Below are 17,888 nucleotides of genomic sequence, written 5' to 3'. Positions count from 1 at the left end.
TCGATCCTGCCTTACCTTCATGGCCAACCACTGGCCTGTTTGACTACGCTCTTGAACCTGTCTCTCCATCTTACTCTCCCTGGCACATTTTAATTGGCATTACCTGTTGCCGCTGCTGGGAGCAAGTGTCAATAACTAGTGTTGCGCTGCCAAGTTGATTCTTTCCCCGGGTATCACAGAGATCAGATCATTACTGTTCTTACTGAAAGTCGGCTTTAATTAAAGAACACAATCGCCACACAAATCAAGATGTATTTATTATATCATTCTAAATCAATTAGACAAAAAACACAGTAATAGACTCTTTTAACTGGAGTATTTTTTATTGTTTAAAGTTTCAACTATATGCCAACTATATGCACATTGTAATGCTTATTATGCATCTCTGGCCTACCCCTTCTTCTTATGCCAGTTGCACATGACCGATGTGCCACTCGGGCCGTTTTTAACGGCATCTGAGTGCACCCGATAGCCTTCATGGACCCATTCACTTTAGCGGATGAATCGGGTCAGTGAAAAATGACCTGATTCTCTGATCCGTGGAAAGATAGGACATGTCCTATCTTTCCACAGATCACTGACGGGACTCAGTCGGCACACACTGACATGTACATGAGGCATAACACTTGTAGACTATTTTTTATTATGTTTATTGCCACTTCTTATTACAGTTAAACTGGATCTGATGTTTAGTTTTGGTTTCAGTAGAATAATGTAACATTTAGGAATGAAAATACAACAGAGAAGTCCAAAACTGGAGGCCAAGATGGCAAAGACCTCCACAGCCACCATGTATTTTCCCTTAGTACTCTGATACGATGGGATGAAGGAGATCCACACACTGCAGAAGACCAGCATGCTGAAGGTGATGTACTGAGCCTCATTGAAGGTGTCCGGGAGTTTCCTGGCTAAAAATGCTACAACAAAGCTGAACGCAGCCAGAAATGCAATGTAGCCAAGGACCATGTAGAAAGCAACGTCCGATCCCTCATTACACTGCAAGATTATCTTTCCAACCTCTATCTCAGTGTTATACATGGGGAATGGTGGAGAGAAAGACAACCAGAAAACACAGATCAAGAATTCACCAAAACAAGACACAAACAAGAGAGACGTTGTGAAATGTCGCCCGAACCATCTCCTCAGTGTCGTGTCAGGTCTTGTGGCTTTAAAGGCCAAGACCACGGTGACAGTTTTGGCCAAAACTGAAGAAACAGCAATTGCAAAAATGTTCCCAAAAGTCACTTGCCGGAGGAGACAGGACATCTGTGTGGGACGTCCAATAAATAACAGAGGACAGAGAAAGGATAACATGAGTGACAGGAGAAGTATAAAGCTGAGGTTCTTATTATTGGCTTTGACAATCGCTGTGTCCTTGTATTTGAAGAATATTCCCAATATCCCAGCTGTCAAGAGGCAGAATAGCAGAGCAACGATGACAAGAGATAACCCCAGTGGGTCATTGTAGGACAGGAACTCCGTTGCTCTTGGGATGCAGGTGTCTCTTATCTCATTAGACCAGTGATCCTCTGGACACTTCAAACATCTTTCCATATCTAGAAAACACATTATTACATCATTCAGTTTCCTTCAAAAAGAGACAAGAAGCAGAAAATACGGCAGCAAGTAAAAGTCGGCACTACTGCTTTTTGGCATTAAGTTCTCGGTTCTGGGTTCCAGTCAGCTCAGCGGAAGATCTACATGGAGTTTGTTCTCTCTGAGTTTTGTAGTCTGTTCTGAATTCCAATACACAAGTAAAGTAGTTGCTGCATTTCTATGAGCCTGAGATTAATTCCAGGTACACTAATGAGAAAACATTGGATCAATGAATTGAAGGGTAATAAGTAAGACCACAGTATTTTTTTTTAAAAAGCATTGTGTTTTCTAGATAACTTGAAACACCTGGGCAATGCTAAATCTATAATCGACCTCACCTATCATGTGCTATTTCTAATACCGGTGTGTCCTTTAATGGGGTAGAGGAAACTTTGGTCCCCCAGGTGTCAGGAACCTGGTGTGATTGCTACCTATGTCTCTCACCTACACCCATGTGTCTAGATATTTTGCATATATGCAGTATTTCTGCACTAATTCCCAATTTGACTACATATAATTGGTATTCAAAATAGTCAAAAGTATTGAAGGATTTGTCCCACTATTAAATGTTATTGCAATATAATTCAGCATTAAAAATTAGTTTTGTAATATTCCTTATGTTTTCCTGAAAAAAGTTTCAGTTGCGAGATATTTCCTTTACTTCAATATAATGGTGCCCCCTAGTATTTAAACTAAGTAATGTGCACGTCCTCCTACTGATCTGAATAAGGGAGGACGCACATGCTCCGTTCCACTCTCCAACTGCCACTAGCCATTATCTCTCCCTCTCCTTCAGTTATATAGGGCTTGGCTCTCCCTCTTCTTTAATTATATAGGGCTGGGCTCTTCCTCTTCTTCAGTTATATAGGGCTGGGCTCTCCCTTCTCCTGCTTATCCTCTTGCTGTGTGTAAGCTCTTGCTGACTCTCCCTCTTCTTCAGTTATATAGGGCTGGGCTATCCCTCTTCTGCAGTTATATAGGGCAGGGCTCTCGCTCTTCTTCAGTTATATAGGGCTGTGCTCTCTCTCTTCTCCAATTATATAATGCTGGGATCTCCCTCTGTAATGGCAGGAAGGAGGTGAAGGGAACAAGTGAGCCCTAATCTACCCACCGCCCTGTCCCTGCCTACTTGCAACAACCCGCCCTAGGCGACGGGGTACAACTTGGCGGCGGTCCCTACGCTGTCTAAGTGCAAGGGAGTACAAACAGGGAACACGCAAGGGAATACAGTAGCCCACGGAACGCCGCGAGGAAACGGAGCGGTGAATGAGCCAGTCAGGATCAGGAAGTAGTGGAGTATACAAACGGGAGCACGGAGCAGAAGCAAGCCAGGGGCAGAGCAACGCAGGATAAACGGAACAGAAGCACGGCAGAAGCAGGCTGGAGCAAGGCAGCAGTGGGGCCAGGAATCCAAGAAGAATAACAAGCAAGGAGGAAGAGAAAACGGCAGGTATAAATGGACAGGGGGCGGAGCTAACTCTGACTGACCAGGCCGCGATAGGCTCTCCCACTCCTGAGCCTGCCACCCTGATTGGTGGGAGCAGGTGTCAGTCTCAGAGGTCTGGCCTCAGGTGTCGACTGATTAATCCTGGGAGTATACCCAGACGTAGTGCCTGGCAGATCCTTTACAGTACTCCCCCTTTTATGAGGGGCCACTGGACCCTTACTAAGAGGACCCGGTTTAGTGGGGAAGAGAAGGTGGAACCTCCTGATCAATACCCCAGCGTGAACATCTCGAGCAGGTACCCAAGTCCTCTCCTCCGGCCCGTATCCTCTCCAATGGACCAGGTACTGGAGGGAGCCCTGGATCATCCTACTGTCCACAATCTTGGCCACCTCGAATTCCACCCCCTCAGGGGTGAGAACGGGAACAGGAGGTTTCCTCGAGGGGGACCAGGACGGGGAGCAGCGTTTCAGGAGGGAGGCATGGAAGATGTCGTGTATGCGAAAGGATGAGGGCAGCTCCAGACGGAAGGATACAGGGTTGAGGACTTCAATGACCTTATAAGGTCCAATAAATCGGGGAGCAAACTTCCTGGACGGGACCTTAAGGCGCAAGTTCCTCGACGACAACCACACCAGATCCCCGACGACAAACCGGGGGTTAGCAGAACGTCTACAATCAGCCTGAATCTTTTGTACGCTCTGGGACGCCTCTAGGTTCTTCTGAACCTGGGCCCAGACTGTGCACAGTTCCCGATGAACGTCCTCTACCTCGGGATTATTGGAACAACCAGGGGAAACGGAGGAGAAACTAGGATTAAACCCGAAATTACAGAAAAACGGGGAGACCCCTGACGAGTTACTGACCCGGTTATTCAGGGAAAATTCGGCGAGGGGAAGGAATGAGACCCAATCAAATTGACAGTCAGAAATGAAACACCTTAAATATTGTTCCAGGGATTGGTTAGTCCTTTCCGTTTGGCCATTAGTTTCGGGATGGAAGGCGGAGGAGAAGGATAGATCAATCTCCAACTTTTTACAAAAAGCTCTCCAAAATAAGGAAACAAATTGTACCCCTCTGTCAGAAACGATATTGACTGGGGCCCCATGGAGACGCAGGATGTGTTTCACAAACAAAGAAGCTAACGTCTTGGCGTTAGGTAGTTTCTTAAGGGGCACAAAGTGGCACATCTTGCTGAAGTGGTCTACTACCACCCACACCACCGACTTGCCCTGAGATGGAGGCAAATCGGTGATAAAATCCATGGAGATATGGGTCCAAGGTCTCTGGGGAATGGGCAAGGAACGTAGTAAGCCTGCAGGTCGGGACCTAGGGGACTTGGACCTAGCACAGACCTCACAAGCGGCGACGTAAGCCCTAACGTCTTTAGGCAACCCAGGCCACCAATAGTTTCTGGTAATGAGGAGTTTGGTACCCAAGATGCCAGGATGACCAGATAGAGCGGAGTCATGGTTTTCCCTGAGTACCCTTAGCCGGTATTGCAGGGGGACAAACAGTTTGTCCCCAGGGAGGTTCCCGGGAGCTGAACCTTGATCAGCCGCGATGTCAGAGGCTAAGTCAGAATCAGTGGCAGAAACAATTATACCAGGGGGTAAAATACAAGCAGGATCCTTCTCAGAAGGAGGATTAGCCATGAAACTACGTGACAGTGCATCAGCCTTAATATTTTTGGACCCAGCCCTATAGGTAACCAAGAAATTAAATCTGGTAAAGAATAGTGGCCAACGAGCTTGTCTAGGATTAAGCCTCCGGGCAGATTCTAGGAAAACCAGATTCTTGTGGTCAGTAAGGACCGTTACCTGGTGTCTGGCCCCCTCCAAGAAGTGACGCCACTCTTCAAAAGCCCATTTAATGGCTAAAAGTTTGCGGTTGCCAATATCATAGTTACACTCCGTGGGCGAAAACTTCCTAGAGAAGTAAGCACAGGGGCGGAGATGGGTGAGGGAGCTGGTACCCTGGGACAAGACGGCCCCCACTCCCACCTCGGACGCATCAACCTCCACAATAAATGGCTCCCTTTGGTTGGGCTGAACCAGCACGGGGGCCGAGATAAAGCACTTCTTGAGGGTCTCAAAAGCCTGGACGGCCTCAGGGGGCCGATGGAGGACATAAGCACCCTTGCGAGTGAGGTCCGTAAGAGGCTTAGCGACGACCGAGAAGTTGGCAATAAATCTCCTGTAATAGTTAGCGAACCCCAAAAAACACTGTAGCGCCTTCAGGGAGGCAGGTTGGACCCATTCCGCCACAGCCTGAACCTTGGCAGGGTCCATGCGGAATTCATGAGGAGTGAGGATTTGACCTAAAAATGGTATCTCCTGTACCCCAAACACACATTTTTCGGTCTTCGCAAACAGATTATTTTCCCGAAGGACCTGGAGGACCTTCCTGACATGCTCCACGTGCGAGGACCAGTCCTTGGAAAACACCAGTATGTCATCAAGGTACACTACAAGAAAATTACCCAGGTAATCTCTCAGAATTTCATTAATAAAATTCTGGAAGACGGCAGGGGCATTACACAACCCAAAGGGCATGACTAGGTATTCGAAATGACCTTCGGGCGTGTTGTACGCAGTTTTCCACTCATCCCCCTCTTTGATGCGGATAAGGTTATATGCCCCCCGTAGATCGAACTTAGAGAACCATTGGGCCCCCTGAACCTGATTAAAAAGATCCGGAATCAAAAGAAGGGGATACTGGTTCCTTATTGTGACCTTATTCAAGTTCCGATAATCAATGCACGGCCTAAGACCACCATCCTTCTTCCCCACGAAGAAGAAGCCAGCACCTACAGGAGAAGTCGAGGGGCGAATGAAACCCTTGGCCAGGCATTCTTGGATATACTCCCTCATAGCTTTACGTTCAGGACATGAAAGATTAAATATCCTCCCCTTAGGAAGCTTGGCACCAGGCACCAAATCGATGGCGCAATCGTAATCTCTATGAGGGGGCAACACCTCGGAGGCCTCCTTAGAAAACACATCAGCGAAGTCCTGAACAAACTCAGGAAGCGTGTTTACCTCCTCCCGGGGAGAAATAGAGTTAACCGAAAGACATGACATCAGGCAATCACTACCCCATTTGGTAAGCTCCCCAGTATTCCAATCAAACGTGGGATTATGCAGCTGCAACCAGGGAAGACCTAATACCAGATCGGACGATAATCCCTGCATCACCAGTACAGAGCACTGCTCCAAATGCATGGAGCCAACACGGAGTTCAAAAACAGGAGTATGCTGAGTAAAATAACCATTAGCAAGAGGAGTGGAGTCGATACCCACTACCGGGACAGGATAAGGCAAATCAATAAAAGGCATTTTTAGAGACATAGCAAATTCCACAGACATGATATTAGCAGATGAGCCCGAATCCACGAAGGCACTGCCAGTGGCAGACCGGCCAGCAAACGAGACCTGAAAGGGAAGCAAAATCTTATTGCGTTTAGTATTAACGGGAAATACCTGTGCGCCCAAGTGACCTCCCCGATGATCACTTAGGCGCGGAAGTTTTCCGACTGCTTATTCTTGCGCCTGGGACAGGTGTTCAGTAGATGCTTGTCGTCCCACAATAGAAGCAGAGACCATTCTTCCTGCGAAACTCTCTACGTTGTCGAGGGGACATGGAAGCCCCGAGTTGCATAGGTACCTCCGAGTCCTCCGTGGAAGAGCGAGGAGACGGGACCTCGGGGGGAATCGCAGGGCAGTCAGAGGGGAAAACATTGAAACGTTCAAGCTGACGTTCCCTGAGACGTCGGTCAAGTCGTACTGCTAGGGCCATAACCTGGTCTAGGGAGTCAGAAGAGGGGTAGCTAACCAGCAGATCCTTCAGGGCGTCAGATAATCCTAACCTAAACTGGCACTTTAGGGCCGGGTCGTTCCACCGAGAAGCTACGCACCACTTTCTAAAATCAGAACAGTATTCCTCAACAGGTCTCCTACCCTGACGTAAGGTCACCAGCTGACTCTCGGCTAAGGCAGTCCTGTCAGTCTCGTCGTAAATGAGACCGAGGGCAGAGAAAAACCGATCAACGGAGGAAAGTTCAGGGGCGTCAGGAGCCAAGGAGAAGGCCCACTCTTGGGGCCCTTCCTGGAGTCGGGATATAATGATACCCACCCGCTGGTTCTCGGAACCTGAGGAGTGAGGTCTTAGGCGGAAATAAAGTCTGCAACTCTCCCAGAAGGAGAGAAAAGTCTTACGGTCCCCTGAGAACCGGTCAGGTAACTTGAGGTTGGGTTCTAAAGGTGAGGTGAGGGGTACTACAAATGCAGCGTCAGACTGATTGACCCTCTGAGACAGGGCCTGGACCTGTAGGGAGAGGCCCTGCATCTGCTGGGTCAGGGTCTCAAGGGGGTCCATGATAGCGTCAGCGTAGAAGAAATGGTAGACTAGGTAAGGGCTTGTTATTATGTAATGGCAGGAAGGAGGTGAAGGGAACAAGTGAGTCCTAATCTACCCACCGCCCTGTCCCTGCCTACTTGCAACGATCCGCCCTAGGCGACGGGGTACAACTTGGCGGCGGTCCCTACGCTGTCTAAGTGCAAGGGAGTACAAACAGGGAACATGCAAGGGAATACAGTAGCCCACGGAACGCCGTGAGGAAACGGAGCGGTGAATGAGCCAGTCAGGATCAGGAAGTAGTGGAGTATACAAACGGGAGCACGGAGCAGAAGCAAGCCAGGGGCAGAGCAACGCAGGATAAACGGAACAGAAGCACGGCAGAAGCAGGCTGGAGCAAGGCAGCAGTGGGGCCAGGAATCCAAGAAGAATAACAAGCAAGGAGGAAGAGAAAACGGCAGGTATAAATGGACAGGGGGCGGAGCTAACTCTGACTGACCAGGCCGCGATAGGCTCTCCCACTCCTGAGCCTGCCACCCTGATTGGTGGGAGCAGGTGTCAGTCTCAGAGGTCTGGCCTCAGGTGTCGACTGATTAATCCTGGGAGTATACCCAGACGTAGTGCCTGGCAGATCCTTTACACCCTCTTCTTCAGTTATATAGGGCTGGGCTCTCCCTCTTCTTCAGATATATAGTGCTGGGTCACTTGTTCAGTTGAATAGGCTGGGCTCTACCCTCTAAAAATAAATTTAATGGGTTTTCCGAGTTATTTAAAAAAATTGGCCAATGCAGGAGGGATGCAAAATAGATAGAATGAAGAAAGGTAGGAGATGATAGATAGAGAGATAGATAGTTATGAGATAGATAGAAAGATAGATAGATAGATAGATAGATAGATAGATAGATAGATAGATAGATAGATAGATAGATAGATAGATAGATAGATAGATAGATAGATAGATAGATAGATAGATAGATAGATAGATAGATAGATATGAGATACATAGATAGATAGATATGAGATAGATAGATAGACATGAGATAGATAGATAGATAGATAGATAGATAGATAGATAGATAGATAGATAGATAGATAGATAGATAGATAGATAGATAGATAGATAGATAGATAGATAGATAGATAGATAGATAGATAGATAGATAGATAGATAGATAGATAGATAGATAATGTAAAGTTTTAGATTGGCCTGAATTAGGTCAAATAAATGTGCTGTGGACTGTGTACAGGGCCTTATTTTTCCATCAGTCCAACAACAAAATTGGCCCCGTTGCTAATAACAACCAACTACTGTGCCGCCCTCCCTTTTCCAGAGCAGTGTAAGGAATGGAAGCTGAGCCCTGACTTGTTGCTGCAGGCAATAAGGACAGACCCATCTTCCAGACAGCCCTGACAAATGAGGCATGTCTGAATGAATGCAGTTCTAAAATAAAAGAATGGGCTAAAATTTCTAAGGAAGCCAATGGTTCAATTACCAATGCAAAGAGTAGGGGGAGAAGGGACAACCTTGTCTTCCTACCCCCCTAAGCTCAGACTATACCAATGAGTCTATGTGTACGCTTATTTGAGCCTTGGCACTTTTATCAAGGGTTTTAATGCACTTAATAACAGCTTGCCTGAAACCATGCTAAACCAAAATTACGCGAGGTGCCTCCACTCCACACTGTCGAAGGTTCTGTAGTGTAATAGTAATGCAAACTTGGAAGAAAAAATTTGCTCCTCTGAACGGGCGCTCAGGTGTGAATTTGAACCAGTATTTTCACAAAATCGTCGGAGTTTAATACAACTATTTTATTCAATACGCTTTTAAAACAATAAAAATTCAATTGCTGCAACGCGTTTCAACCACGCACTGTGGTCTTCATCAGGCATATAAATTTTACTCTTCATCTTATATACTCTTATCATGTCATTCACTTCCAGGTTAAACTGTCAAGGTGAGGGTTCATTATGGGCATTTCAACACAGGTGCGTGTGTGTTTTTTTCTCTTTCTCACTCCAATTTGCTCTTAATTGCTGTTTCTATAATTTTCTATTTTAAACTATCTACCTTCTACCAAATCATAGATATTTTTTAGGTTTATTGTGAGAAAAAGTTGATTTTTTATATATGTGTTTGTGTGCAGAGAACCGTATGCTTTTCGAGTCACCATCCATGCGCTCTCGCCGCTCACAGACAGTGTGAGTAATCTTTGTCTATTCAATAATTCATATTTATTCTTTCTAATTATTTTAATGCTGTCCTTTTTTAAAAAAGAGTTAACCATATTCCTATAAAACAATAATAAATGCTTCTAAATTTATTGCTGTTCATGTGCTTCTTTTAGTTTTTCAATTGTCGGGAACCGGCCGTTCTTGTTTTTTGCATTTCATTTAAAAGGAGATGTTCCCATTGTGGAGCAGTGGTTATTATTCGTTCTTTGTAGATGTATTAGATTCAGTTCAATCCTATTATTTTGGATACAAATGTAATTGTATTGTGATAGGCCGTTCTTCCAGCTATATTGTTATTCAGTCTCGTGCGCTGATTCTTTCATTGTCAGAAGCCCAGAGTGCCTATATTTTACATAAATTACAGTAGAGAGTTTTTTTCTAAAAATCAGAAATAAAATTAGTTTTATTTTCATTTATTTGTGCAATTCCACCCCGTTCATTTAGATTTTTCAATCTAGACTTGTTCTATTTTTTCATTGAGTCCGTTTGGGCTCAAGGTACCAAATTTAAATATCCAGAAAGACTCCCTTTTGTTCAGGGTAGGAATTCTATTATGTATTTTGGAATTCACTTGCTCGATTGGGGAGATTTTTATTTTAGAAAAATCCGATGAGTGATTATAAAGTAAATGCCTTGATAAGCTGTGTTTTAGGACCATTCAATCTTTCTCTTAAAGTCTGAGTTGTTCTTCCAACATATTGCAACCCGCACTCGCATTCAATCATGTGGATAGGCCATCAATGTTTAGGGACTGCACAACCCCTAAGCCTACGATGTAGCAGGCTTAGGGGGCCCATGAGACAGGATCACAGATTGTGTGATCCTGTCTGCTGGGCCCTGTATCTAAGCCAATCACATGGTAGGCTTAGATACATGGCCCATGTGTGATCCTGTCTGCTGGGCCCTGTATCTAAGCCAATCACATGGTAGGCTTAGATACATGGCCCATGTGTAATCATGTCTGGTGGGCCCTGTATATAAGCCTACCACACTGTAGGCTTAGATACATTGCCCATGCGTGATCCTGTCTGCTGGGCCCTGTATCTAAGCCAATCACATGGTAGGCTTAGATACATGGCCCATGTGTCATCCTGTCTGCTGGGCCCTGTATCTAAGCCAATCACATGGTAGGCTTAGATACATGGCCCATGTGTGATCATGTCTGGTGGGCCCTGTATATAAGCCTACCACACTGTAGGCTTAGATACATGGCCCATGCGTGATCCTGTCTGCTAGGCCCTGTATCTAAGCCAATCACATGGTAGGCTTAGATACATGGCCCATGTGTGATCCTGTCTGCTGGGCCCTGTATCTAAGCCTACCACACTGTAGGTTTAGATACAGGGCCCCAGCACACAGTAATCTTATACTGTATAAGATTACTGTCTGCTGGACCCTGTATCTAAGCCTACGTTGTGGTAGTCTTAGATACAGGGTCCCACAGACAGTATCACACATGGGCCCTGTATCTAAGCCTAACACACGTGTTACTAATCATTTTTTGTGTGTTTTCTTACAGGTTCGGTCGTTGGACTACGTTGGATTCCAGGACTACTTCGATGACAGCTTTTTTTTAATTATCAATAAAATGGTTAATGAGGGCTGTGTGGGTTATTTTTTTATTTCAATAAAATATTTTTTCTATGTCTTTGTGTTTTTTTTTAAACTATATTACTACCGCCTTAGTAATGGCCGCCAGCTGATTGTCGACGTCCATTGCTAAGGCGGGGCTTAGTGTTAGCCGGTGCAGCGGCTAACACTAACCCCCTTTATTACCCCGGTACCCACCGCCACCAGGGGTGCTGGGAAGAGCCGGGTACCATCCAGTACCTGACCATCTGTAGTGATGGTCGGCAACTGGGGTGGCCGCAGGCTGGTATTATCAGGAGGGGAAAGGCCAAAAACAGTGGCCCTTCACACCCTGGTAATGCTAGGCTGCTGCTGCTTTATTGTATCTGGCTGGTTATGAAAAATGGGGGGGACCCCACGTCATTTAAAAAAAAAATAAAAAAAATTGGAAAGAACGATGTGGGGTCCCCCCCAATTTTCATAACCAGCCAGATGCAACACAGCAGCAGCAGGCAGCATTACCAGGGTGGGATGGGCCACTGTTTTTGGCCTTCCCCAGCCTAATACTACCAGCCTGCGGCCACCCCGGTGCCTGCCCGTCACTACAGATGGTCGGGTACTGGTTCGTACCCGGCTCTTCCCAGTACCCTGGTGGCGGTGGGTACCGGGGTAATAATGGGGGTTAGTGTAGCCTCTGCACTGGCTAACATTAAGCCCCGCCTTAGTAATGGAGGTTGTCAATCAGCCAGCGGCCATTACTAAGGCGGTGATAATAAAGTTTAAAAAGATACAAGCACATAGAAAAAATATTTTATTGAAATAAAAAAACACAACCCTCATTAACCATTTTATTGAGAATAAAAAAAAACGCCGTCATAGAAGTCCTCGAATCCGAAGTCCAACAACCGAACATGTAAAATAACACAAACACACAAAAATAATCAGTAACACATAAAGAAGCAAAATTATTATTCTTACCTTTCCTGGGTCCAGCGCTGGAGCCGCAATGTCAGCGAGCTGAGCCCTGTATCTAATCCAATCATGTGTGATACTGTCTGCTGAGCCCTGTATCTAATCCTATCATGTGTGATACTGTCTGCTGGGCCCTGTATCTAATCGTATCTTGTGTGATACTGTCTGCTGAGCTGTGTATCTAATCCTATCATGTGTGATACTGTCTGCTGAGCCACTGTATCTAATCCTATCATGTGTGATACTGCCTTCTGAGCCACTGTATCTAATCCTATCATGTGTGGTACTGTCTGCTGAGCCACTGTATCTAATCCTATCATGTGTGATACTGTCTGCTGAGCTGTGTATCTAATCCTATCATGTGTGGTACTGTCTGCTCAGCCACTGTATCTAATCCTATCATGTGTGATACTGTCTGCTGGGCCCTATATCTAATCCTATCATGTAGTGATACTGTCTGCTGAGCCAATGTATCTAATCCTATCCATAGTTTATAGGGTCGTAGTGCTATAGATATGCTATGCTGTCTCCTATACACACATTTTTTTTGGGTGGACACATATGTATTGGGGCTATTTCCCCTGACATTTTAAGCCCTGAGGGTATGTTCACACGGCAGCGTCTGTTACGGCTGAAATTACAGCCGTAATGGCATGTGCAAGCGTCTTTCGCTGTGTCCATTACGGACGTAATTGGAGCTGTTTTTCTATGGAGTCCATGGAAAACGGCTCCATTTGCGTCTGAAGAAGTGACAGGCACTTCTTTGACGCGGGCGTCCTTTTTACGCGCCGCCTTTTGACAGCGGTGCGTAAAAAAAATGACCGTCGGCACAGAACATCTTAAGACCCATTCAAATGAATGGGCAGATGTTTGCCAATGCTTTTGAGCCGCATTTTCGGACGTAATTCAATGCTATAACGCCCGAATTACGTCCATAAATAGGGTGTGTGAACCCAGCCTTAGTAACGCATCGGCTGCTAGTGCTGCATTGTTGGGTCACTTAGGAGACCCAGCGATGCAGCTGAAAGCTGCGGACCGTCGGCCATGAGAAGTTTGCGTGGGGGGGGGGGGGCCCAGTAAGAATTCTTGCATCGGGGCCCATGAGCCTTTAGCTACGCCCCTGCCTGTATGGCATTATTGAATATTGTATATATGTCATTTGTGAGTAGCCTTATGTTTTCCACATTGTATATTTTAATTGTTTGTGGTTTTTAGGTCCTGATGGCCAACATGTTCTTATGTATATTATAATAAAGAGTGTATATTTTTTGCAAGTTACTGATTGTACTTGGTGTTATTCTTTCCCTTCGGGGAGTCATGATCTGTCCTCACATACAGTTATAGGTATTTATTGTCTGTTCTTCTTTAATATGTGTGGACGTTTACTATAACGTTTATCGTTAAGTCTGGTTCAATATAGGTATTTATCATCAAACCACATAGGACTTCTCCAATCTTCTATGTATTCTGAACTGCACTGCCCAACTCATGGACCTCTCCTCTTGCTCCTCCATTACAGCCCTCTCTGTCCTTCTCTACATTCAATATCTTTGCAATAACAAAAACTGCTGTCTGCCGCTTTGGACCTGTGCATATGTCTTCACTAATGTCCAGATACTAACTCAAGCCCACCTTCTGTATTTCCCTCATCTCCAGCCCTCCTCGGAAATTCCCTACAATCGGCCATTCGAAACACCTCTAGTCTCCAGACCTAAGTGCACAACTCTTTAGACAACGTTCAGTAATGATACATGATCCTGGACCTATCACCTCACCTGTCTAATAAGGTACTTTCTGTCATCCATCCACACATACCAACCTCTCCCTTGTATCCTCCATCCCCTATATATCATACTCATGTCTGTACATTCATGTTCAGTGAGTGAAATGTCCTTCTTGATGGACATTTGTTACAGAATATAAACCAGGTACTTCATATGAGCAAGTTGTTAATTATTGTGGGATACCAACCGGTCTTGTTAGAGATCTCTCCTTCTGGACAAGGGGCACAGTCATAGCAACATTTCTGAGGACTTTTCATGGGGATTTTTTGGTATCCAGGGAGGCAACTCTTACTGCACACTGAGCTGGGAATCTGGACAAGAAACGTCAAGTCGAGACAGTGATATACAATGGTAGAAACTACAGCACACAATTCAACTGAATAAATAGGCAGTCAGTGGCTCGGAGAAACCATAGAACATCTGTTTACATCTGTTGCCATACAATCCAGTGCCTAGTCCAGGCTCTTGTACAAGACTCTTGGTCCCTGAGGTTCTGCCATCTTAACGCTTGGTTATACAAAAAGCCCGGGTGTCCTTATACTGAGTGTTCCTGAAGCTCTGTGCTCTTAGGCCCTGTGTACTCTTTTAGGGCCAAATCCCTGTGTTCCTGAACCTCCATGTTCTTGATGCTCTATTTTCTTATAGCCCTGTGTTTCTATAAGTCTGCGCTCTTCTGGCTCAGTGTTGCTCAAGCTCCGTGTTCCTAGATCCTGGGTTCCCATAGCTCTTGTTTCCAAAATTCTTGAACCTATGTATCAGCAGTTCTGTGTCCTGTCCAAACTCTGTATTTATAAAGCCCTGATCACCTGAGGCTCTGTGTTCCTAAGCATGTTCCCATAACACTGTGTTCTCAAGTTCCTAATTCTGTGTATCACAAGTCCTGGATCCAGCCCAAATTCTCTACTCATGATGTTCCATGCATCTGAAGGTCCAAATTCCTGAATCTCTATGTTCCTAAGGTCTTGTGTTCCCAAAGCCCTGTGCGAGAGGTTGTGTACCTGAAGCTTTGTGTTCCAGTAGCACCAAGAACCGGTTATGTATTCGCCAGGTAGCACCCAGGACACTGTATCTGTACAAGGACTTTAACATTTATTTCATGCTTAATTGTGGGACTCCAGAATCAAAAGTCCATTTTAGGTTCTGGTCACATACCTGAGAAAATTGTGGACTCCACAGGATGGCGCTGCTGTCGATGTGAAACTGGTCACTGCTTTCTTTATAATAGCCAACTATCCGTCTTTGAAGTGACATGTTTGGAAAAACAACAAGGTTTAGGATATCAAACTTGGTAGGAAAATGTCCGTCTTCATTAAAATAAACCTCCTCTCCTCCGAGGGTATTAAAATGAGTGTTTTTCAGATAATGATTGAGCTATAAATAAGAATACAAATCTTTGAAAATCCTTTTATAGAAAATCAACAGGAATTCACAGTTTATGGAATACATAGAACATTCTGGGTATAGAGATGGGTTTTCCATATAATACTATTTTATGCTTCCATCACACTAAGGCTGGATTCACACGAGCATGTTCGGTCCGTAAAGGACGGAACGTATTTCGGCCGCAAGTCCCGGACCGAACACACTGCAGGGAGCCGGGCTCCTAGCATCATAGTTAAGTACGACGCTAGGAGTCCCTGCCTCGCTGTAGTTCCAAGGAGAGGCAGGGACTCCTAGCATCGTCCATAACTATGATGCTAGGAGTCCGGCTCCCTGCAGTGTGTTCGGTCCGGGACTTGCGGCCGAAATATGTTCCGTCCTTTACGGACCGAACATGCTCGTGTGAATCCAGCCTAACGATACAGGGTTATAATGAGACGGAAAAAGATGAAAACAGAAATCAAATATCTCACTGTGTAAAGATTTTATGCTCATTTTCGTCAGTAATATTTTTTTTTCCTTTTTGTAGGGAAAGGTAAAGATTGCAGAAGGGAGGACACGCTACATAAATTAGTTCCATTATATTAGCAAACACGATACTGAACCTTTTAAAATATCACGTTATTGACATAATTATACTACTAAAACTGTTATAATTCTAAAATGAATTCCATTTCTCCATATTTACTGTCCGCCGTGGTACTATGTTCTATCATCAGCCTCTTCCTTATTCAATTTTATCCTATTCTATTTTGTATTGCTATCAAAACTGTGAGAAATATTTAAAGCCATATTCCAGCCCTCTCCTAACATTGAGACCTATGTTAAAAATTGTCTCTGACATTAAGGCAACTGACTGCAGCACGAACTCTTCCCACTGCTTTCTCTGCTTTAGTCGGTTAGGCATGCTAAACTCCACCTTCTTAATGAGGCCCCACCCTTCATTCATGTCAGACGAAAACAGAAGAGATCAGGATGAAATGAACACCCACTGTAAGTTCTCTGCAAGATTTCTATATGATTGTTTGTTGCAGGAACTGCAGAAAATTCTACACGACTTAAGCTATGTTCACATCACGTTTTTTTGCCCGTGTTTAACGTATACGTTGGGAAAAAGCTCCCAATATATATATATTTATTGTAGGTTGTGACGGATGCCTAATGGGGCATGCGTCCCCATAGACTTTAATGGTATCTGTTAAACGGATATGTTGTGAACTGGGGTCACTACAATTCTTGACGTTTCTGTTAAATAGATAACATTATAGTCTATGGGTGACGAGTGCCACTATTAGGCATACACTACCGTTCAAAAGTTTAGGGTCACTTAGAAATGTCCTTATTTTTTAAAGAAAAGCACAGTTTTTTTCAATGAAGATAACATTAGATTAATCAGAAAAACACTCTATACATTGTTAATGTGGTAAATGACTATTCTAGCTGCAAACGTCTGGTTTTTAATGCAATATCTACATAGGTGTATAGAGGCCCATATCCAGCAACCATCACTCCAGTGTTCTAATGGTACATTGTGTTTACTAACTGTGTTAGAAGGCTAATGGATGATTAGAAAACACTTGAAAACCCTTGTGCAATTATGTTAGCACCGCTGTAAACAGTCTTGCTATTTAGAGTAGCTATAAAACTGACCTTCCTTTGAGCTAGTTGAGAATCTGGAGCATTACATTTGTGGGTTCGATTAAACTCTCAAAATGGCTAGTAAAAGAGAGCTTTCATGTGAAACTCCACAGTCTATTCTTGTTCTTAGAAATGAAGGCTATTCCATGCGAGAAATTGCCAAGAATCTGAAGATTTCCTACAACGGTGTGTACCACACCCTTCAGAGGACAGCACAAACAGGCTCTAACCAGAGTAGAAAGAGAAGTGGGAGGCCCCGCTGCACAACTGAGCAACAAGACAAGTACATTAGAGTCTCTAGTTTGAGAAATAGACGCCTCCCAGGTGCTCAACTGGCAGCTTCATTAAATAGTACCCGCAAAACGCCAGTGTCAACGTCTACAGTGAAGAGGCGACTCCGGGATGCTGGCCTTCAGGGCAGAGTGGCAAAGAAAAAGCCATATCTGTGACTGGCTAATAAAAGGAAAATATTAATATGGGCAAAAGCACACAGACATTGGACAGAGGAAGATTGGAAAAAAGTGTTATGGACAGACGAATCGAAGTTTGAGGTGTTTGGATCACACAGAAGAACATTTGTGAAACGCAGAACAACTGAAAAGATGCTGGAAGAGTGCCTGACGCCATCTGTCAAGCATGGTGGAGGTAAGGTGATGGTCTGGGGTTGCTTTGGTGCTGGTAAAGTGGGATATTTGTACAAGGTAAAAGGGATTTTGAATAAGGAAGGCTATCACTCCATTTTGCAAAGCGTTGCCATACCCTGTGGACAGCGCTTGATTGGAGCCAATTTCATCCTACAACAGGACAATGACCCAAAGCACCTCCAAATGATGCAAGAACTATTTAGGGAAGAAGCAGGCAGCTGGTATTCTATCTGTAATGGAGTGGCCAGCGCAGTCACCAGATCTCAACCCCAT

General features: G+C 44.8%; 1 protein-coding gene across 1 annotated transcript in view; it reads right to left on the bottom strand.

Moving 5' to 3' along the window:
* Window positions 1-633: 633 nt before the first annotated feature.
* LOC142759194 (vomeronasal type-2 receptor 26-like) overlaps window positions 634-17,888 on the bottom strand; it is a 67,753-nt gene continuing 50,498 nt past the window's right edge. Inside the window, exons 4-6 of the mRNA XM_075861126.1 lie at window positions 15,106-15,324; window positions 14,141-14,264; window positions 634-1,556 (exon numbers count right to left, since the gene is read on the bottom strand). Of these exons, the coding sequence (XP_075717241.1) occupies window positions 634-1,556; window positions 14,141-14,264; window positions 15,106-15,324 (1,266 nt within the window). The remainder of the gene's footprint in view (window positions 1,557-14,140; window positions 14,265-15,105; window positions 15,325-17,888) is intronic.

Source organism: Rhinoderma darwinii, chromosome 4 (assembly GCF_050947455.1).
Source record: "Rhinoderma darwinii isolate aRhiDar2 chromosome 4, aRhiDar2.hap1, whole genome shotgun sequence".
In the NCBI taxonomy this organism is placed as follows: Eukaryota; Metazoa; Chordata; class Amphibia; order Anura; family Rhinodermatidae; genus Rhinoderma; species Rhinoderma darwinii.
This window is presented reverse-complemented; position numbering and strand designations above follow the sequence as displayed.